The following is a 23,682-nucleotide window of genomic DNA, read 5'->3' as shown; positions in this document are numbered from 1 at the left end:
GAATTTATATCCCCTTCAGATGCCTTTCAGGCTTCTGACAGTTTATGTAAGTGTAGATCTAATTTACCAAAACACAGGTTATCTCCGTACTTTGGTATGCCAGATCTGTCACTATGTCAGCTCTTTAATTCTGCCACCTCCGCACTATTGTACTCACAGTTTCCAGTCTAGAGATGATCCAATACAAAATGCAATTTTCTTGCAGCAAGTAATAGCTCCTCATTCAAGACTCTTAAAAGCACTCTTTCATATTGATTTCAGCAGCATCTGGACCATAAGAGTAGCTTTTACAACCCAGATTTGAACCTTGAACCTACTGATGAACAGACTCTGTCTTCTGGTAACATGCGATGCATGAAATAAACAAAGCTCAATGCGTCAAGGCATGGATCAGTATCAACAGGTTATGGGCAAGAAACAGCTGCTGATCAACTTGCAAGCTCTACTGCCATGAGTTACAGAACAAACGCAGGCAACATAAATCAAAAGCATTGCTCTTTCTCCCTTTCAGCTTCCTGCAGCGTCATTATTTAATTACTGAAAGGAACAATGTAGATGCTAAAATGCATGTTGTTTTCCTGTGATGCCCTTTTAATCAACAGTCCAGCCAAATAACAGTGACCCAGAGAATTCAGCTAATGTCCTGTAAAGATTTCTTGACAGTGACAATAGTACAAAAAGTAGCCTGCAGAGTGCTGATTTAAGATACTTATCTTTTCAATGTGCAGAAGTATCCTTGAATAAATTTAATCTGTGTAACTAATAAAACATAGTTAAGGCAACAAAGTGTAACTGTTTTATAAAGTAGGAAGAAAATAGTGAAGAAGTTTCAATAATGTAAATTGCTTTCAACTTTCAACAAATAACTTTCAATAAAGTAAATTGCTACTCTGCATTCTCAATACTGCATTTTGAGGGCTAACTAGAAAATTCATTACTAAAGCAAATAAAAACTTCTGCATACTACAACTGTTTACAGTGCCTTTCAAATTAAAGATTTGGAACTTTGGAGCCATTCACTATTGTAGCCTTATTCTTCCACAAAGAAGAAAAATCACTTAGTCACTGAGTACCCCTTTATCATAATATATGGCTTAGAACTCTTATAACAATAAAAACGCTAATGAAAATGAAATCAATATTGAGGATGTTTTAACAACATGACTACAGAACAGTAGTACATACTATGAAGCAACAATTTTTTTTTTTTTTTTTAAACTGAGTTTTTAACCTAAGATATCCTCAAAATCAAAAAGTCAGTCCCTAGGAGGTAGTTTTTACCACATGGACTAAGACTTTCACACTAAGGGCATAGAGACAAAAGGGTGAGAAAGCTGCAAATCCCTAATTGGGGAAACATCCTGTTTTTAGCACAGATCAGCTCTCCAGTTCCAGCAACTCTCATGTGACCTTTATTTCTTCTGAATTCATGGAAAAGTTTACTTCTGAGACATTTCCTTTACTGATATCCACCAACCCCCCACAGCTTCTTTGAGTAGCCACAGCTACTACCAGCTAGAGATTAAGAAACTACCTTTGTTGAGCTCTTGTTGTACATGTACTTTTGTTTACAGGCAGTAGAATCTAGACTAAGGAGCCAAAGTTGCTCGTGGACTTCTCAGGTTCCATTCAACAGGACTAGACTGACCCTAAGTTCACACAGCATTTTGGGTCTCACTGTCTCTGTGCAGCCCAAGAATTAAGGGCCACATGTGCCACAGCTTTTAGTTACAGTGGTGTAGAAAGTCACAGGTGCCTACACTTGAGATCCTTTTGCATAACTGAAACCTAAATGAATGGATAGCAAATGGCAAAGTGGATCCAACAGAACACTGGGTCACTTCCAGAGACCATACTTCATGCAATATGAGTAGTGAATATGACACATGTTCCTGAGGAAACACTAAGAGAGCTTGCTCTAGAATTACAAGCAGGAAAACTGCACAAGTGCTAATTAGCCCTTATGAAACATAGTGCTACTCATCTGACATTTATTGCTGTGCTAACACATTGTTCTGGCTTTGCATGCTGAACTATTACTTCTGCACAGCATCTGATGTGCCACGTGGACAAATAAGTCGTTCCCAGATCTCCACCTTAAGCCTTATCTATTTTCCTATGACCTGCTTGCCATTCTAATCTCAGGTCTAGCATGCGGTCACTAAAACTTCATTATCACACCTGTAGTTCATCTCAATCAAAACTTGGTAGGTGGCAATTACTTTTGATAACTTACTTATATTATATACACTCTTAGTTTTTTTGCTATAAACTTAAGTTCACATTTATATGGTTATTTATTATTCAATCTTAATACCACCTAATATGATTTGGAAAGTGATTCTGCCCCACTTTTCTACTCTTGTGAGACCCCACCTGGACTGGACTATGGTCCAGTTCTGGGGCCCGCAGCACAAGAAGGACATCGAGCTGTTGGAGGGTGCAAAACCAGAGGAGGGACATAAAGATGATCAGAGGGCTGGAGCACCTCCCTGATGAGGACAGGCTGAGAGACTGGGGCTTTTCAGCCTGAAGAAGAGAAGGCTCTGGGGGGACTTTACAGTGGCCTTCCAGTATCTGAAGGGGGTCTATACGAAAGCTGGGGAGGGACTTTATATAAGGGCATGTAGCAATAGGACAAGGGGAAATGTTTTTAAACTGGAAGAGGGTAGATTAAAAAATAAGATTCGGATTTTATATTATTTACTGAAAAAATTATTTACTGTGAGGTGGTGAGACACTGGAACAAGTTGCCCAGTGAGGTCGAGGATGCCCCCTCCCTAGAAGCATTCAAGGCCAATCTGGATGGGACTTAGAGCAACGAGGTCTAATGAGATGTATCCCTGATTACAGCAGGGGGTTGAAATTAAATTAACTTAGAGGCCCCTTCCAACCCAAAACATTCTATGATTCCATGCTGCTGTGATTTCCTACAGTTCCAGAAATTCCATAAACACACACACACAAAAGACATGAATTATATATAGCCAATACCTTAGTACATTACATTCTTTAATAATAATTTCTTAAAAAACAAAAAACAAAAAAAATTGCCATTGGGTTCCAGAAAGTAGCAGCCTTACTTCTGACAGCAATGAGGCCTCAACATATAAGAACAATGAATAAATTGCATACACTGTGAAATGATGCTCAGCTACTGCTATGCTAATAAGTGACACTATCCCTCAGCTCAACATACAGTCTGCACAGGAGATATCAAAGGACTAAAAAAAGGGCAAATTGTATCCTGCTGACAAGAGAAGAAATTCTAATTATCCTTTAATTGACTTGACTTTCTATTTTTATTATAAAATTGCTGACAGCAAGACATCCCTAAAGAGAAAGAGAAAATTATATCTATATAAGGGTAACTGTTCAAGGAATGAAATACCTCAAGTAGCCAAATTTCTTGTATTTCTAAAATAGATGTCCACAACACATTTTCGTGGTTAGACAAAAGCATGATAGTATACCTGCAAAGAATCCCTATCCTTAATTAGTCAAATTCAGTGTTTCCAACATCATGCAGAAATTGTTTAGGCTCCTATGATAGAATGAAGCACTCCTAATCCAGAATGATGCTGATATTCTTAAGTCAGGGAAAAAAAATATCAACTGTATGAACAATACACTACAGGACAATGTTCAGTGAAACTGATTTCACCCAGGACGGAAGAAATGACACCTACAAAACTAAGTTGAATGAATCATTCCATATCTAATATTTTAGGTATTGACAGTCACAGAAATAGGGAAAGAACAAATAGGATTCTCTTAGAACAGTGCAAAACAAGAAAATAATTTAACACCAGTAATTCCAACTCAAAAACAATGCCTAAAAATATTTTTTTTTTTTTCTCTGTCAAAGCAACTAACCCAATAATGTGTTGTCGTTATCAGTATGGAATTGGTGTTTACAGACTCTGTTTTCTGATATGGAAAGATCTTATTTCTCTTCTGTAAATGATTTTACAGGACTCACTGCCACAAGGAGCCCACTAAAACAAATAAAATGACAAAGAGCCCAACACAGCACAGAAATGTTGCAGTACAAAGGCGATGCTGCTGGGAAAATAAGCTTTTTCTATTTTATCTTTTATCTTTATTTCCTGGAAATTTAAAAACTAATATTGTGGATATTTGAAATTATTCAGCATTTCAGTTCCTTGTTATCCTCACCAAAATCATATTACACAAACACTGCAAAGAAAGAGAAAATAAAGTTAAAAAGCAAGCATAAATAAGCAGCCACTGAAATTTCTTATTCTGCTTTTCTTTCTAGGAGAACTGAAATTTAAAAAAAAAAAAAAAAAAAAAAAAAGCAAAAACCCTGAATTACCTTCATCTATTTTTGCTTCTTTATTGTCTAGCACAAAGGAAGGTCAGCAAGATCATATTTCATAGTATACTTTCTACACTTTATACAATGCACAAAGGGAAGTATTTATGACTTCCTGTTGCAACATATCCTTTCATCACAAATGTGATAATTTACATTGTCTTTTCCCTATTGCCCTTACCATCGGTCTCTCACTTAAAAAATGTAATAGAGGATGATTTACTAACTTATGTTTAAACATTTTTTCAGATGTAAATTCATGTTGCAATGCTGACTTACCAGTTACTGCATAATAGCTGCAAAAGTAGCCAGGATTTTAAGGACACATTTTTTTTCTACTGAACATCAGCTCAACCTTTAACCTTAGTGTTTGCCGTCCTATTTCATTAAGCATAATTTCATTGGAATCCCAGAAGTTTGAAATGTTTAACTGAAATCATTATCCCATTCAATCCGCTAGCAAAACTTCCACTGGTTTTATTGCACAGGACCAGGACACTGTGTTTTTTTTGTGTCTGACTACCGTGTGCTTTTGTGATGGCAATCCTTTATTCCTCCATTCACCTAAATTAAGGGTGTATGTTTTTTTGTATAACTCCTAACAAACAAAACACATTCAAAAACAGTGTTCTGCAAAAAGATTTCTTAATATATTTTAAGACAAATAACTGAAAAAAAGAAATATTTAACCTGATTAGCTGCCTTGCAAGATGAATACTGATTGGCTAGAGCTGAATATCAAAGAAATATTCTAGAATAACAATGTATTTTGCCAGTAATAGACATAGAGATAAGAGGATAAGTGAGAAACAAAAAGCTTGGGATATGGTTTCGGAAATTACATACACATCAAGGCTGACAATCACTTTCTACTTTTTTTTTTTTTAAAAAAAAAAAAAACAAAAACAAAAACATCCCACAGCCAGGAATGCATCTCTGTTCACTCTGTACCTTGGTTCTAAATAGAAGCAGGAGAATTTACAGGTAAATCTGACAAGGAAAACAAATTTCTCCTTAAGTTGAAGAATTTGATCATCCTCACTGGCTTGCTGCCATGCTACTCCAGCAACAAGTAGCCCAGTCCTCTCTTGAGCAGAGATCTCCGATCTGACCATCAGCCTTCCTGCTGTAAGCTCAAATCACCATTAAGCAGAACTCCTTCATTCTGTTAGCACTATGAGTATTGTAAATGTTCTCAATGTTTTACCCCTCCAACCAAAACAAATTAAAAACTGCGGCTTACCTATAAATAATCCACAGTCAAAAAACTTGCCTTTTTGGTTGAGAAGCCCCAACCCTTCAGCTGACTAAAAACTTAGCTAAGGTAGCTAAAAAGGCATCATACATAAGAAAGCTGGATAAGGACAACAAAATACTGCACATAGACAACGAAGCTGCCATGGGCAGCATACCAGGCATGGCAATGCACTGAAAGATAAAAGATGGGCAATGCTTGAAATTCATGAAGAAAGACAATGTGCACACAGACATCCTGGGGGTTGATAAAAGATAGCCTCAGATTAGACTGACATCCATAAACTCATGAAAGCTTACAAAGCACACACAAGAGACTCCCCTAACTAACCCAAGAGCATATTTGAAGGAAGCTATGCAGGCAGGCTGTGCTTGCAGTGCATCCTAGGTGATCATTATTTAGGAGAGCTTATATTACAAGCTGCTCCTATCTACTTTAAATTCTTGCCTCTCAGCCATTAGCAAGCCTCTCCTGTCACTTTCATAAGCCTTGCAGGAAACAGGGAACACCATTCTAATTGAGGGCACATATCTGCTCTGCTGCCTCCAGGTGTCCTTACTGCATGCCATCTCAGCCTCATTTCAGCCTCTCAGACTGAATCTGGGTATGAGCTGGAAGACGCTTGTTTGGCAGTTCCTTGCTTTGGTCCCAGACTAAGGACTTCCTCAGCTATTGAAACAGGCTAAGGAGAGTATCCTGGAGTAAAAACAGGTGTACTGATGCTATTCCTGCCTATTCCTTCTGGGTGTGCTGAAAAAGCACTCTTTTCCCAGGAAAATCAAGCAGAAATTTCAATAACTTGAGTCATGATTTCCAGATCAAGTAGGGCTAAAAATAATGAGTGTATTGGGCACTGGAGCACAACTGAGCATATTCATCCAAACATATATCTAATTTACTACTGCCAGGATAGTGCTGAAATCACATTTCCCTGCAATTGGCTGAACAACAGCATGCAGAGCCACTACTCACCTTAGGAAAATGCGAGCAGTAGGATGAATACCAACAGCTACCTACCACATGAAATGCAGCTCACCTCCCCAAGTCAAACAGGATAGCTAGTGATTTGTGGCTTTTCATGCAGAAACAATTAGACACCTCTTGGCAGGCAAATTCCCATGCAGTGCGATGGTAGGGAAGGAGACCAAACACAGAAGCTCTATCACCAAACCTGATTACCCTAAACCTGCAACACAGCCTAATTTTTTCAGCCACCAAGCAGCTATTTCAGTATAGTATGCACAGTATGTTTCTGCTTTGAGGAAATTCATGCTTAAGCAGCATCACTCTCTCATCTCTTCCTGACCCTGCTAGTTTTGCACGTACTCTTTTTCCTTGAGGTGCAGCTACAAGGAAGAGGAGCATGCAAAGCTGCTGCTATTCCAAAAATTGATTTGTTGAACAGTCACAGTGATAATAAATTTAAAAACAAAACAAAAACCAGGAACTGTTGAATACTCCTGACTGCCAAGCTGCTTATTCCCCAAGCTCTGAAGCATTTCACCACAGGTGCAAAAAAAAGGAAGAGATTACTGAAGGAGAAGGACTGAAGGAGGAGCACCGCTCTTTAAAAGCACGTTAGAAAATAAATAGGAAGTTGCTGCTGTGTGGAAAGTAAAGCACTCTCCTTTTAGTATCTGAAGATGAATGTTAGAATGAACAGATACAAATCTTTAAATGGGAAGGAAAATATGTCACATGCTACGCAAAAATGAAAAAGCTTTTAAGCAGCAGAAATGTATATTCTCCTGACTCCTGAAATTATTTAACTGAAAGATTGTCCACATTTAACACCTTTCATTTCAAGATGGAGCACCATTGCTTTCAAGTCTTAAAAGCAGATTTTACAAAAATTATGTTATAAATTCAACACACATAGTAAATGGAATTAGTAACCAGGATGACTCATTGTGAATTCTCATTAATATTAAATGTCCTCCTGAATGCTCTGATAGGGACATAAAATCTTTTCTTATTTCTTTTACCTTGTAACATTCACTAATCTTTATCTTAACGGGATTTAAGTCTCACAGTATCTTCTTAAAGTAAGATCAAGCAGACTCATACGTCTGCATAAAGGAAGATAAAACTAAAAAAAGATATTTACTGTATAATCATACAATTTTTTATCTGTAAAGATACAGTGTATATGTTTACAGAAAAATAATTATCGTTATTTAGGATCCTATTTAATGAAAAATATTTTTACTTCCTTCCACAAAGCTTTTGATATTAAACATTTTTAAAACAGTTTGCCATCAACAAAGCTCACAAATGCACAGAATTAGCACAGACAAACAGGAAAAAAAAAATATATAAAATTACAGAATCACAAGCATCAGGACATAGCAGGTCAGATCCAATTCATGAATATGTGCACATATTTGGATTTTTATATATGGACTCATAAAGCATAAATGCTCCATTCACGAAACCTATTTATTGCTCAGGTAATATTCCCATAATATAGCAAGAAAAGTTGACATGATGTGGGCTGAAACTGACTACTTTTAATTATATATAGCCAGTATAGAAATTAAGTAAAAAGTACATTACATCTAACTAGATCAAAATGCCATGAAAAAGACCAAAAGAAAGAAAGAAAACAACTATAATGCCTTTATCTCACCAACATCTTAAATGCAAATTATAGCAAAAATTATATATGGTATTTCAAAGCCAATTTCAGAAATGCCCCATAATTAACAGCTGTGCCTGCATTCTGACTGTATGCTGATATGATTAGCTGTGATGATTATTGTTTCTGTTTCAAACACAAGGGAAGCAGCATGTCTGCATCATAGACATTTCAAGATCATATTGAAAACCAGAGTAGGACTTTCACACAGTACAATTTAAACTTCTACTCTGGTTTGTTCAGGGTTCTCTGTAAAGTACTATTATGGGAACCATATTTTTAAGAACAATAAGACATCAAGACAAAAATGGCCACTACTATGGAAGCCAATAGTAACACACTCTCAAGTGTGTGTAAAACATATCAAGTTCTTAATTAAAACTATATTAAGTTTTGCTCCTTTGTGTGTCATGCTTACTGTTTAACTTAGAGTACATGTTTCCTGCTGCTTTAGGGTAAGGTGGCCTGGCTCCCAGTTATCTTTGCTCCACTCTTTATGCCAGCATTAATATTTGAATGGTGATGCTGCGGATTGGACAAGGAAGGTGATGTAGCTAACAACACATCTTTTCAATTACTCTACACGGAAAATTATTTTTCTGCCAGAACAGTTTCCTACGTGGTTGTACAAATGGCTTTTACTGGCACAAGAAAGGAAGCTAAAATTATCAGTCAAGGGAGAGTAAGGAGAACAAACCTTAAAGGAAAGTGGGTAAAGAAAACAAATCTGGTGGGCATCCATGTGCTCCTCTGCCTGAGATCTGCTCCCAGGTGCACGAAGTACTGTGCTGTAATGCTAGCAAATGCACCATCAGCACTTGGCCCTGAATGAATCCCACATATCTTCAATGCCAGTATTGTCCCTGCTTTTAACTATCGCCTTCATTCCTAGTGCAATATCACTGCCATCTCCACCCAGCCTGCCTGGCTTTTGGATTTGCTGTATTCTACAAGAATTTCGTTCCTAGTTCTGTAAAGGTCAAACCATGCAAGCAGCTGCAAGTAGTTGCTAAACTTTCTCTTCCCACTTCAATGGGAGTTATTAGCTTTGCAGTTCTAGTAGTTCACCATCTAACTGTTACTTTTGCTGTTGCATTTACCCAATTTCATATACAACTGCTTCACCATGATAAAGCCATAAACATCCACATTTCTTAGGTACTATTAGGCCATAAGATGGAAGCCATCACCACAGTAATTTTTGTTGTCTTAAGGAAAATAATGTAAAAGAGAAAACAATCAAAACTTAAAATATATTAATGACCTTTTCTATTTTCTCTGTAGCATAAACTCATTGCATTAAAGACACATTCACACGGTGTTTGTATGGGTCATACACAATCTCAACACGCAATGTCCAATTGACTTTCACTGGGAGATCAGATTTGTTCAAAAGCAGGCATAGGATATTACTCTGTGTGGTGTTGGTTTTTTCTTGAACTATCTGTAAACACATTATGCTCTTGTATTTTCCACGTTTTATTAAGAAAACGTAAAGACAAAATTTATGATTAAATTAAGGATATGAAATTCTTCAGCAAATGTTGCCTTGAGAACCTGTTTACCATAGGAGGATATAAAAGATTCTTATCCATATTACAGAAGTGTCAGCTGCAAGGATGGTATCAGAAATAAAATACTGCAGGGTCTCATCTTTTAGCAGTTCAAATTTGATGATATTTTCCATTTGACTTTTTTCCTCATTTCATTTCTCCACTCATGCAATCACTACCCCTTCTCTATAAGATTACTTCACAAACATTAATACAATTATTCTTGTGCCAATCACAGGAGAAAAGGAAGAATTATCAGCTTATAGGACATGACAGTTAAAGAAATAGTCAATTACTCCTTAATTGTATAAAGGATCTTTTGACCTCAGGATTGACTCGGGTTTTATGGATTCCAGTCCAGAAGAACACAGTTCTCTCCACTTTAGTCTCTGAAAAACATACATGCTTTTTCAGAGAGCCAATAAAACATTTATCATTTGTTACCAAAAAGAAAAAATGATGGATGCTCTTATACTGAAATACCTGAATTCCATCTGTTCTGGCTTGGCATGAATTTGTTATTTTTAAAATTTGATTGATTTTAAATATCAGATTTTAATATATCATCTTCAATGTTATTCACAGACACACTAAACAACTTAAGACAAATAAATCAGCATCACTACTTTGTTTTGTTTTTAAAAAAAAGTGTTACAACTTTGCATTATTTCAACATTTCTATCTAGAGTGAAGATTCTAGACTTTTTTGCTTATCTGCATTGCTTATAATCAAGTGATATAGTGATTTAAACAAAGCCTTTTTCATAGTTAATTTTTTATTTGTTTCTTTGCAGATTTCTGGGAGGAGATCTTAAAATTTAGACAAATGGTTGCAGATGGTGATGTAAAACAATATGGAAGATGAATGTTAGCTGTAGCTACATTTCATCCTTGGAAATAGAGCCTATCTAGGATTTAAGTCTTTTGAATACATTTATGTTTACCAAGAGAAGTTGTTCAGTAGATCTATTTCAGCAGTCAAGCATATATCTCTTACTGATTGTTTGAGGAGTTAAAGAATAAGCTTAAAATATTTTCTTCTTTATTTTTCTTCTTCCCTATCAGATATCTTTTGTATAATGAAATATATGAGAACTGCCAACACCTGAAAGCATCAGGTGAGAATTTATTATATATATATAGTATATATATTATATACTATATAATATATATATATAATATATTTTATATATTATAATATATATATTATCTCTTCTTTCATACATACCAGATTAGATTACTTAAAAATAATAAATTATTTTCCCTCTCCATTATATAGAGTGAAATGTATATATTTAAATTTTAGATGCAGATTTTTTTTTTTTTTTATCAAAGTACAGTAGATAAGTAAGTACACGGTTATAGTATTTGTGTTTTTTAACCAGATTGAAAAGTAGAAATCCTTGCTCACCTCCCACATTCTCCATTATGATGGAAACTCAGACATCCCGCAGAGAGGAAATTGCCATGGCAGAAGAATTCTACAATACTCATTTTTATTTCTAGTCTCTGTACTCTGCACAAAAGAAAGTTGAATGATTTTCTGAGGCTGTTAAGAACAGATGTATACAGATATGTGTATTCCACATATTATCCTTGTATCTATCACATATTTATGTTCAAAACAATCCTAGTGGCTTATTACAATGATATGCATTGAAGTTACTCATTTTTTTTATAACCTTCTCATTTGAGACATAAACTTAGCCCTCTGAAATTGGTGTACAGCTCAATCAATGGTCTGAGCAGATTTGATTAAAAAGATTTCATCCTACCCTTCTAACGACTCATATAAATTCATAGCTATTTTCTACTACTTCTTTCTTTCAGGAATCCTTTCCTGCTTGAAATTGGTAATTTCCATGCTCCATAGCCAGCACTACTGACATGCATTAACATTAAGAAAAAATTTTTAAAAAGGAGAATAATGAATCTAATCTAATCTTTACTTTCAGGTGCAGTTATACAAAGTTCTTAAAGCAATGCTTAGGCTCATGTTCAGCCTTTAAATGATGTAACTTAGTAGTTTCTTACTGACGACACTGGAAATTGGCCCACTAAGTACAGAGATCTCTGAATTAGGCCCTCAGTAATTGGGAGTTATTTTTGTACTTTTTAGTGTGTAGGGAGTTCCAGAGCACATTAGGTCCCTGCTGGAAAGAAGGCTCCTTAAAACTATATTAGTATATTGGAAATTTCAAAAGAGAATCTCATCTTGCTACTGTGCTTCTGCAGTGACACATGGCAAGTCAAAAAGACTCACCTATAACTGATAGCCAAAATATCATTGTTCCCTTCATTGTTCCCTTCAAATTAAGTTTCAGTATTGACAAAATATACTATTATCACATAGCAGAAAAAGCATACCATGAATTTCAATGGAAAGAATATGCTCATTAAAGCATACTACATACAACTAGAAACATCTCAAAAGATTTTTCTAATGACTGAGGTTTGAGTTTTGTCATATGACAGTTTTGTCGTATTAAATTTTTATTCTAACCCTTGAAGGAGAGGCTGGAGAAATTATAAAGAACCTTCTGCAATTTCAGAAAGTTGGTGCAGCTCCAGCTGAACCTTTGAAATTGAGATCCCCTTATTTGGTCTTTTGAAAAAAAAAAAAAAAAAAAAAAAAACCACAATGAAATGTAATGACATAGTCTTCAAACTGATTTGGATTTAAATACTAAGTCCTAGGGACTCTATATAAACTTTATTAAAAAGCAATTATTTCCTATCATTGTTCTTGAAGCTAATTAATTTGTAACAGAAAGGCATTTTAATTTCCTTAAAACTATTCACAAAGCTACTTGTTCTCTTACAACCTATTTCAATCCTTAGGGAAGCAAAGGGAAGAAACAAACTGATTTTGCTGGGCTTGGTTCAAAATTCAAGTGACTTCTAATTCTTCAGTCTTTGTTTCTTCATTTTCCTTTAGCACAGACAGCAATGGAACAAGCAAAGACTGCATAACACAGAACATAACAATCTGTTAGACTCAATATAAATACAGAATCACCCTTGCAGTGAAAATTGGTGCTCTTCTCTAATTTTACAGCACAAGGCAGTCACTGTGCCATGCCTTATATGGAAACACAGTTGCCTGAAGAAGATATTAAATCCTTAGGTCATGGGGGCTGCTTGGCATATCACAGTGTCTTTAAAATTAGGTATCTCTAGAAATGTCAGTTCTTGACACTCTTTTGTTCATTCTACAAAGGTAGGGATACTTAGCCACCTCAGAGGTTTTTAAAGCTAGGAAGAGTTGCTACAGCTATGTGGCGTTTGAGCAGTGACAATCTTAGCTTAGACAGTCACATTCCAGGGCAAGGGGAGTTGCTTACAGAAGAAAGAATAGCAGAAAGTTGATAATCTTTGAGGTTATTCTTAACTATATGAACTGTATTAAAACACAGGAATGTAGATTTATGTGTTAAGCAGTGTATTACAAATTCTGGAAAAACAAAAAAAACAAACAAACAAACAAAAAAACCTTCAAAGAATACCTTTCATTTAAGCTTTATGTTGAGATTTAAATTTCTCAGATTTCAGAAATATTTCAGGCTAGAAATAACTGTTTTATTCTGCTGTGAATTCGATTGTATTCTTTTCAAATTACACAAGGCCCTGGAGCACAGACTAGAGCCATTAAATCAGGTGGAGAACAGTGACTGTAAATTCCTAGTGGTTAATGGTGGTATTGTAACACTTTCACTTCATTCTCTCCAACAATTTTTAGCCACATAGTTTTTGTTTGTATTGCATGTGTTCTTTAATTAAGACTGATTTGGCTGAAACTTCTGAGTGATTTCATGAGAGAGCTGTGCCAATATCTGCTTTTGCAGAAGGCTGGCAAATGTCAGAATTACTCCAGGAAGAGTCCTGAAGTCCCATGTGCTGTGGGACCTGGGGAGGCTGGAGCTTCACAGCACAGCACACACAGACAAGGCAAAATTAAAGGCAGTCTCCCTGCTGCTGCCACCAGATTGCTATGGTCTCAGCAAGTAATTTGGCTCTTTGAAACTGCTCAAATCATAAAATACTAGACAAAAGTACTAAAACCTTGCAAAAGAGGGAAAAAAATGTAGATAAATAACTCAAATGTAGTAGTAGTCCCATGACAACTTGCAGAACCATATAAGTACTTTTTGATGTATATTAGAAGTGCCATCAAACTGTTTTATGAAATACTAATTTAGTTAGCATTATGCTGCATTATAGATAACATTTTAAGCTTCATTTCTGATAAAACTGTAGAATATTTTCAGCTCATTTCTTTCTCAGCAAGTGTACAAAGTGTCTCATTTTGTTGATAAAACTGCTGTAGAATAGCTTCATCAACAGTCCTTGAAATCAAATCTGGGTCCAGATCTTAAAAACCGAGATTCGAGCTCACACATCACTTGTAATGTTTGTTATGAAAAGTAATATTCACATTTCCAGTTCAACATTATGGATCAGATTAGTGAGGGCAAAGATTGGATGAGAAGCTTTGTATTTTCAAGAGAAAACCAATATAGGTTGCTGCAATTCATAACCTACTTTGCTATTTTCTTGATTTTGTTCAGTCAAGCAGTAATGCGAAACATACTGTAATTGCTATAACTTACCAGTATTCTCTAATGATCGTATTAAAAAGCCTTGCAGAAAAAAAAATCCTAGTTAGCTTATGCTGTGTAATAAAATGGTCAGTTTAAGCAGTGCATGCTATTTTCCATGTTCAATCTTAAAATAATGCTTTACTAACAGAGCATTAGTAAAGATACATTACACTGCATTATACAGCATAGTAAGGGAACATTCATTTTTCAATCAGTCTCCAGTTTTTATGCTCTCCACTAACTGACAAATTTTATTCCAACAAACAAGGCTAGACCATTGTGAGGTCTAAAGGCTGCCATATTTAAGAAAGGGGATAAAACACTGAGCAAGCAGAGGAGGAGGTGGAAAAAAATGAGAAACAATGGAGAGAATATCAAGGTCAGAGGAGGTACTCCAAGCAATGGAGCACAGATTTCCCTGCAACCCAAAGAGAGATCATGGTGGAGAAGAAAAGCAGGAAAAGTGGTGTCTTAATGTTTGGCTTTTTTGTTTCTCACTCAACAAGTCTATTTTAATTGGCAGTAAATTAAATTATTTTTCTCCAAGTCAAGACTGTTTCGCCCACAGTTTGAACTGGTAAACAATCTCCCTTTCCTAAACTTGACCCAAAAGGATTTTCATTTTCTATACTGACCCACTGTGAAAAGGAGAACAGCTGGACAGATATTTGTACATTATAAAAGGCTAAATATCCTCAGCATTTTGAGGCAACAATATGAATTTAAAATATTTGTCCTTAGTTGCTTTCCTAAGTTTCCAATAATGTAAGAAGATTGGTAGCTGACCAGATCATCTAAACAAGCAGACTGTAATTACCTCCTTCAGGCACAACTGAAGTATCAAACTTTTTACTTAGTATCATAGAGAAATATGATGTATTTTGTACATAATAAACACGTAAAAGATAAAGTGTACCTACACAAATACACGCCATATAATTACAAAATTGTAACTGTCAAAGGTAGAGAAAAAGAATATGGAATATGACAAATATCTACATATCTCAAATTCTAACAATTGCAACATTGTGTTTATACCACAAAGTACACCAATGTCATCACATTAATAACATGCAGACAAATGCCAAAATTAAGAACAAAAGCCACGAATAGATATGTCAAGACTGCAAAGCACTGTGTAGTTCTTAAAGTACTTTCATACATTTTATAAATGATAATTTGCCTAAAATAGCAAGCGGATTCATTCAAAAGTTCTGTCCAGGTCACAAAAAAGTTAAAATAAACTATATTATTAGGAACAAACTGCATTATCTTCCCTAGAAGAAAGAGAAAGAAATAAAGAAGGGAAGGAGGAAGAGACATAAAGGGAAAATTTATTAAGCATTAATAATGCAGCAGAACTTTCTCCCATCAGTGAATATGCTTTGCCTAGCTTTTCTACTTACATGATGCACAAAAATATGCTAAAAATTGAACTTCACTGGGCATGTTGATCACTTAAAATGAATAATGAGACAGGGATTTTGGTATAGATCATAAGTTTCTTTTTCTTGAACTCAGTAAAAACATTCAAAGAGCCAAAGGTCTTGCAGTACTCAAACAAGTTCAGCTATCAACACTTCTTCAGAGGTATTTTCAAAACATATTTCATTGTAATACATGACTTAAAGATTTAGTACACCAAGGCCATTCAGTACAAGATTATTCTCAACACCTCAGCCCACAGACCAGTGTCTTTTAGAGTTGGCTGTACCTTTACTAACATCACAGCTTCCTTGCTTTATCAGTTTGAGTAATGAAAGAGCAAAAACTTTTCAAAAGCCTTCAATTCCTCACTTGGTGATTTTTCTTATCAAGTTATAGAAGAAGAAAGTCGTGCAGCAATTCACTTAAATCTTGTGAATAGGCCTTTGTTTTACAGATTTGTTGTCTCATAATTGTTTGTTTGTTTTAACTTCTCTATTTTTTCATCCTCAATTTGAAAAGCAGTTTCAGTGTTCACTGGATATGAAAATGAATCATAGTGGAGAAGAAAAAACTCTTGCGATATGAAGTACTTCAGGGAAGAAATGTAATGCACACGCAAAAAGTAAATAAATTTCTTCTTGTTACCCTTTGATACGCATTTGAGAAAATCTACAACCTGTCAATACTAATATTCAGAACACGTATCACAAGTATAACACAGAAAAGATTGAACTCAAATAAAAGTCATTAAAATGGCTATTTTTCTGCCAAGATCAAGGAAAATCAAGCAACGACTTTCTCACTAGGAAAGTAATTCTCATAGTGCTCTGGTGGCTTCTCGTTACAATGAGTGGTTTTCTAATCCTGTAAAAAAATAACCTTCCCAAGTAAACTATGGTTAAAGATTTTTTTAAACCTCAGATGAAGGAAAAAAACACAGAACTAAAAACTATCTTCGCAACTTCTAATATTCTCATGTTAAGTCCCATCATATCATCTACACATACAATCTCAGGCAAAAAAAAAAAAAAAGTAAAATTAATGCAAAAACAGAATAATTAACTCACATTAGTTTCCCACATTTGATTTAAACACAAAATTTTCACGATTCTATGAATTTTGTAATCACCTAAACAGCACATACTTGCAAAATTTTATCGAATGATGACAGGACTAGGCAGACACTACAACTCTTTCTTATTGTATGAAGTTTTAGATGCCCTCTGGTGTAAAACACTGCAGGATATATAGTTGATAAGGTATAATTAATGATAATACTTATTTATTTACTTGCTCAATAACACTGACAATAAAAATGTATGTTCAAGTACTGTTGACCTGTCTTTTTGGTGTTTCATGGCTAGTAAATATACTTAAGGTTACAAAACTCTTGGAATACAAAGGCAGATTTTAAAATTTAACCAATACTTAGTACATTCCCAAAACATAAGAATCTAGAATACTGAATGCCTTAGTATTGAGATGTCATTTGCTGAAATAACTTATATGCATACTTATCTTCTTGCCATATGTCCACTATTTTAAATGAATGACCTCACACCTAGGAATTAAGTTAATCTGTCAAATTTTAATGAAAGCTATACTGTAAAGCTATAAACAAAGGTAAAAAGACTCCAAAGGAAATATTAACTGAAGATGATGAATTATTGCCATAAGTATACATTTTGTAGTTTTTATAGTTCTCATTCTCATGCAGAATTGCAGCTATTAGACTTTATTAAAGATGGAAACACCAATAAAAATAACGTATTTTGATCTTTTTTTCCCCAAATTTCTATTTTTAGTGCAATTCTGAAGATTTTTTTTTCTTTTGTAACACTAATGCTATCCTTTTCTGCACCAGAAAATTGAAATACAAAATTTCAGCCTGTTGATTTAATAGACATATGTAACAAACTGTTTTGCTGATATTGCACTCACTTTTCATTTATTCTCACTTCTGATTATTGCCTAATTTAAAATCAGGAAAGAAAACAGAATTGTTCCGGCCACCACCTCTGCAACTTTTTACATTATAATATCCCTGTAAATCTTCAAAAATCAGTTCTGATTTACATAGCAACACACACTTACATACACTGAGTAGATATTTAATTGATGTATTAAAGTAAATAGAACAGGCCTCTGAAGTCTCATATTTAGAGACTTCATATGCATTGTAATATTTGATTTGCACGTGCTATGGAGTTGTAGGAAAGAGATGCAAGTTACTACAGTTAGGCAGTTTGTGGCTCTGATTTTGTGATTTTGAAAACATAACAATGCTCAGGAAATACTCTGCCGTCCACTGAACCATCACACTGAAGAGCTGTAGTTTATCTGGAATGCAATAAAAGATCCAATCCTTCAGCCCTGACTAAAGCTAAGCTTTCATTTATCTGAATTAATCCTGATAACAGAACCTGATCAGATAGATGTGAAATTGCTTCTTGTTAAAGAGATAAAAGAAAGGTGCTTTTTACAATCATAGAAGTTGTCAATATTAAGACACTTTCTAAAAACATAAGCAACTCTTGAAGTGATAAGATGAACCATTTCAATTTCCATAATAAATTGGTACAGATCTGTCACAAATTAATAACATTTTGAAGAGCAGGAAAAAAAAAAAAGAGGACAGAGTAACGTCAAGATAACAAAATAGTAACAGACAATGGTCTATAGGGGTAAAATTTGTCAAGTTTCTGACTTTCTTAAAGATATATTTTTCTAAGGTTTTTAGACTAGTTAGAATATACAGTGTTGACAATAGCAATCTCATTACAGAACTGAGATTCATCAGTTCATCAGGCCAAAAGACTTCTGCTTAGCATAACTGAATTTTCACCTTAAAAGGCACTGGGAAATATTGCCATAGTGGCCACCTATTTTTAGAAAGAATTATCAAAATACACATCTGGAGATCTGCACTTGCTTTTTTCTTGATTTGCATCTGCATAATGTGGAAAATAACATATTTGAAGCTGAAAGAGAAATACTGTTGGAAAACACTGAAGAATGAGAAAGAGTAGAACAGCAGAGGTACGTTCCATTGGGTTTCAACCTTAGGGGCAAGCTTTTGACTCCTCATCAATTTAGAAAATGTTACTCAGGTTTAAAAGCCTGATGTTTAGAACTAAAATCCACCATTTTCTAATTGCCTAGCTTCCAATCGTTTCTTTGAAGTAAACAAACACCAGTACTAACACCCAGGAGGGGAGTAAACTCTTCAGAAGGGCTGACAATAGCAGGACTAGGGGAAATGGATCCAAGTTGAAGGAGGGAAGATTTAGGTTGGATGTTAGGGGGAAGTTCTTTACTAGGAGAGTGGTTAGGCCCTGGAACAGGCTGCCCAGGGAGGTTGTGGATGCCCCGTCCTTGGACGTGTTCAAAGCCAGGTTGGACGGGGTCCTGGGCAACCTGATCTGAATGTGTATGTTTGGTGGCCCTGCCAGGCAGGGGGGTTGGAACTACATGATCCTTGAGGTCCCTTCCAACCCGGGTGATTCTGTGATTCTGTGATACTATTTCTTAAATGGTAAACAAATGAAATATTTGCCACCATTATCTGCTGTTAATCATTTAGCTATATTTTGCAATTAATTCCTCGACTAGACTTTTTCCACCAACTTTTCTGGAACCCATTCCAGTGGAGTTAGATGGAGGAATGAAATAAAAGACTCACTCTTAATAAGCAAAACCTGTAGTGCTTGCAACCCCTACTGTCTGAGACTTGCACAGCGTCATGAATTAGAAACAGTTGGGCATTACAACAATCCCCCATCTACATTGCCCTGCTTGATTTAGCTCTGCGATATGAGGATTTTCTGTAGCTTAAAATCTTCTCTAAGCTGATTTGCATAAGTATTCTAGGTTACTTTTGAATGAAATGTAATTTTCCACCATCTATGTCATAAAAGCATAACATCCTATACTTTCCCTTCTTCTGTAAACAAAGAACAACAACAACATCCAGAATAAACGATATGCATGACAGAAAGAGGGGGGGGGAAAATGATATTTTATTCACTTAATAGAATGAGAGTTGTATTAAATGCCAGCTGTGCCGTATGATTGGTCTGGAGACTAAGAGCTTTTGAAAGATTCGCAAAATAATGAATCCAATCCATCTGTTCTATTATAAAGAACTATTAAAGAAAAAACTCAAACCTTTCTCTTTTTAATTTTATATTTTTATCACCTACATATGTGACGTATTAACATCATTTTCTTGCTGGAGATAAATACATAAAAAGAGACTGTTTTAGTGGTCCATAACAGTGTACACATGAATTACTACTTATGTGAGTCACTGTTCATGGTCCAAAATAAATTGTAAGCTGTTATATTCAAAACTATACTCACTCACTGTTGTTTTTAACTACCACCACATGAATTACCCTTCCGTGTTTGAGATCATTCATAGACCAATAAAACATTTACTGTTCCTCTTCTGTTCTAGGTAAAAACCCTTTACAGCTGTTTTTAACTTCCTTCCTGTCTCAGTGAGTGAGTGCCATGAATTCAATTTAACCACATATAAATAGATTGCTTTAAAAGTAATGCCTCATATTTATTTCCATGAAAGCCACCAACAGATAGAGCACAATAATACTATTCTATACAGCAGTTTCCCAGCTATAAAACACTGTTTTTCAACAGGGACCATCATTACCTATGCATTTTTGTCAGTTATGAACAAGAGCCTGCATATCAAGCTTGCAAATATTTGCACCAGCAGAGATGACCCACTGTCACTGTCACCACTCTGAAATGCATCACCCACTCCTTTGCTGTGCTCACATCCACTGGTTGGTCTCCATCAACATTCAGCAAGTATGAAAGAATGTCAGTGGGTCCCACTTTTTCCTACATGAAGTAACTCAGTGACACACCTTTGATTCAACCACACTCCTGTGTCAGACACCAGTGTGTCAGACTGCCCATCTGCTCCCATCTGTCACATAGCAACAAAAAGTAACAGAATATTGGTGGGAAGGTACAACCCTTACTGCCAGACCACCAATATGCACTTCTGCTGTTGTGAACCAATGTAATAAAATAAGAGGCATTACTTTTGCCCTTATACAATAGTCATTCAGTGTAACCAGAATATTAGGATCCAGCACAAGATTTTCATTATTTCTAATATGTACCATGTACACTGAGATCTCATTTTTGTCATTTGCTGCTGTTCATGTTTCCATAAGCACTGGTTCTCTTTTGAAAGGGTTGGAATGCAAAACAGAAAAATTACACGGCATGTTTATAGCATGTCAGTGATGCAAACCTGATATGGTAAGACCATGAAGTCTATTTTATTTCTTTTCTCAGATGATATTTCATTTCCCACAACTTGCATGTGTTTCTTGCGTTCATGAAGGACTTTTACAGAAATTGTAGATTAGCTAGATATTAATAATAGTAGCTAAATATTAATTCTGGGTTTTTAAGAGGACAGACTTGAAATTATATAGCTTCTGTCAGTCTGCAATAATAGTCCTACTGAGTGAGCAGAGGTGTACAAAATAAGGGTTTGATTTACTGTGACATGCTAGGAAGCCACATGCCCGCATCACACAGTGAAATTCTTACGAGGTGCTAGTTTTGGTAGCTGATGGCCACACATAGGGAGCAAGCTGCTGAAGACCTCATCTCTGAATTGCAAATAGCTCTCCTGTGCAAAATCAGCTGCAGTTACATCAGGAGAAAAGTTCAAGCACATTCTCAAACACTCCAAACTCAGAGATAAATCGCAGATGCAGAAGGTAAAACTATAATAGTAGAATGAAACTTTTGAGAGCATAGGGTTATTTGAGATTTCTCTACCTTAGTATATGAGGTACAAAATGGTCCTCCACAAAAGCCTGTCCAGTCTTCTGCTTTTTGCATAGCACAAAGAAAGCTGTGATAACTAAAAAGTTGTTCAAGTATTCCTCAGGATTTTCTTTGCAAGTTTGTAATGCCTCATCCAATTTGACTGCCAAAGTGTGTCGCTACACAACTTAAAAATTAAATAGCATGTGGCTATTTCACTGTTGGTTTTTTTTTGTTGTTGTTTTTGTTGTTTTCTGGGTTTTTTTTTATTATTTTTTTTAGAAATGAACCAAGTCTCAACTTTAATAATGAGGAAAAGGAATTAGGAAGGTAACTTTTTCTCAGATCTTTTACTTTATCTTTTCATTTACTTTGGTTTTGAAACAAATTCATACAAGACTATCAGAAATTACTCTGGAAAATAAATAGCACATTTTGAGTTGGGGTAATGTAATATGTAAACAGAATTCTAGAAGAGAAAAGAGTATTATCAATACTTCATATAGATAACTTTCATTCATAGGAATGTATGAAATATGTTCTTCAGAAAATCAGCTAATGACATTTGTATTACAGAACGTACACTACAAGATTTCTCAGTACAATAAGAGAACATAGTGACTAACAAGGTTGGCAAATTACTTTTAATCCATGGATAAATGTGACAACTGATATTTCTGGAAGGGTGAAAGTCAACAGCATCTATCATACATACAATTCTTTACCTTTTCCCCTGAAACATATTATCACATCCAAATAAAAACTGAGAAGCAGTACTCAGGAAATTCTCTAATAAACCCCGGTGATACTTCTGCTCAATGCTGCTCTTACTTGTAACCATGAGAAGAAAGCTTCTCCAGGGTGAGAGAAAGCTACAAACTCAAAATCTGCTGCAAGAACTTCTCAACCGATAGCACACTGTATTCAAAACAATGCTGTAATAACACTACCAATAAGAAACCCTGAAAAAAATCAACTGTTCTCTGTATCATACGGAGCTGCTGAACAAGAAACACTTAGGAAACGTATACTCTCAAAAAATACTCTGCAAAGTCAACCAGACAGAGCACTAAGATACTTTAAGTTCAGAGAATTTCGAAATCTCCCATGTGCTGTACTTTCATGGATAGATATTTTTTTTTTTATGTGGCTGATATAAGTATACATTGTTTTTATTGTAAAGACTATTAAAAATGTGTATTTAAGTGCATTCTCATCCATAACAATTTGTGAAATGTAGTGCTTATCTTAGGAGATAATGTCTTGGTTTTACACTGGGCTAGACTGAAAAATATGGTTTCTGGCTGGACAGGAGAGAGATGCTGCCTAATTTCCTTACGAGGAAAATGAGACAAGCCCAGTTGAATAATGTTTTGCCTACAGTAAATAAGCATTTATCATAAAGGAGTTTTGCAAAAAATAATCCTTGGATTTGTATTATGTGGCCCCATCTGGAGTACTGCATCCAGGCCTGGGGGCCCCATTACAAGAAAGATGCAAAGCTTTTGGAACGAGTCCAGAGGAGGATCACTAAGATGATCAGAGTGCTGCAGTACCACTCATACAAAGAAAGGTTAAGTGAACTGGGCTTATTTAGCTTAGAGAAGATACTGGAGAAATCTCATTCTGGCCTTCCAGCACCTGATGGGAGCATATAAACAGAAGGGGAAAATACTGTTTACAAGGGTGGACAGTGATAGGACAAGGGGCAATGGTTTTAAACTGAAACAGGGGAGGTTTAGGTTAGATATTAGGAGGAAGTTCTTCACACAGGGGGTAGTGACACACTGGAATAGATTGCCCAGAGAGACTGTGGATGCCCCATCCCTGGAGGCATTCAAGGCCAAGCTGGATGTGGCTTTAGGCAGCCTGGTCCAGTGGGTGGCAACCCTGCACCACAGCAGGGGGATTGAAACTGGATGATCATTAATGATCCTTTTTCAACCCAGGCCACTCTATGTATTAGCTTATGTGAATTTGAAGTATGTCATGGTTTCCAGTTGTCCTTAGTTTATTTCTAATGCTAAGACTAAAGTGATCATTTTTTCCCCCCC

General features: G+C 35.6%; 1 protein-coding gene across 2 annotated transcripts in view; it reads right to left on the bottom strand.

Moving 5' to 3' along the window:
* LOC122180488 (serine-rich coiled-coil domain-containing protein 1-like) overlaps positions 1-23,682 on the bottom strand; it is a 53,359-nt gene that overhangs the window by 8,724 nt on the left and 20,953 nt on the right. The window contains exon 1 of one of the 2 annotated variants that reach the window (XM_042872158.1): positions 11,197-11,262. The exons of the other annotated variant lie outside the window; for it this stretch is intronic. Coding sequence (XP_042728092.1) covers positions 11,197-11,205 — 9 coding nt within the window. The 5' untranslated portion in view covers positions 11,206-11,262. Of the gene's footprint in view, positions 1-11,196; positions 11,263-23,682 lie in introns of those variants that run through there. 2 annotated transcript variants of the gene reach the window in all.

Source organism: Lagopus leucura, unplaced genomic scaffold (assembly GCF_019238085.1).
Source record: "Lagopus leucura isolate 7727_CA_CO unplaced genomic scaffold, USGS_WTPT01 Super-Scaffold_100004, whole genome shotgun sequence".
Taxonomy (NCBI): domain Eukaryota; kingdom Metazoa; phylum Chordata; class Aves; order Galliformes; family Phasianidae; genus Lagopus; species Lagopus leucura.
Note: the sequence above shows the minus strand (reverse complement) of the source record. Positions and strands in the feature narration are given on the sequence as shown.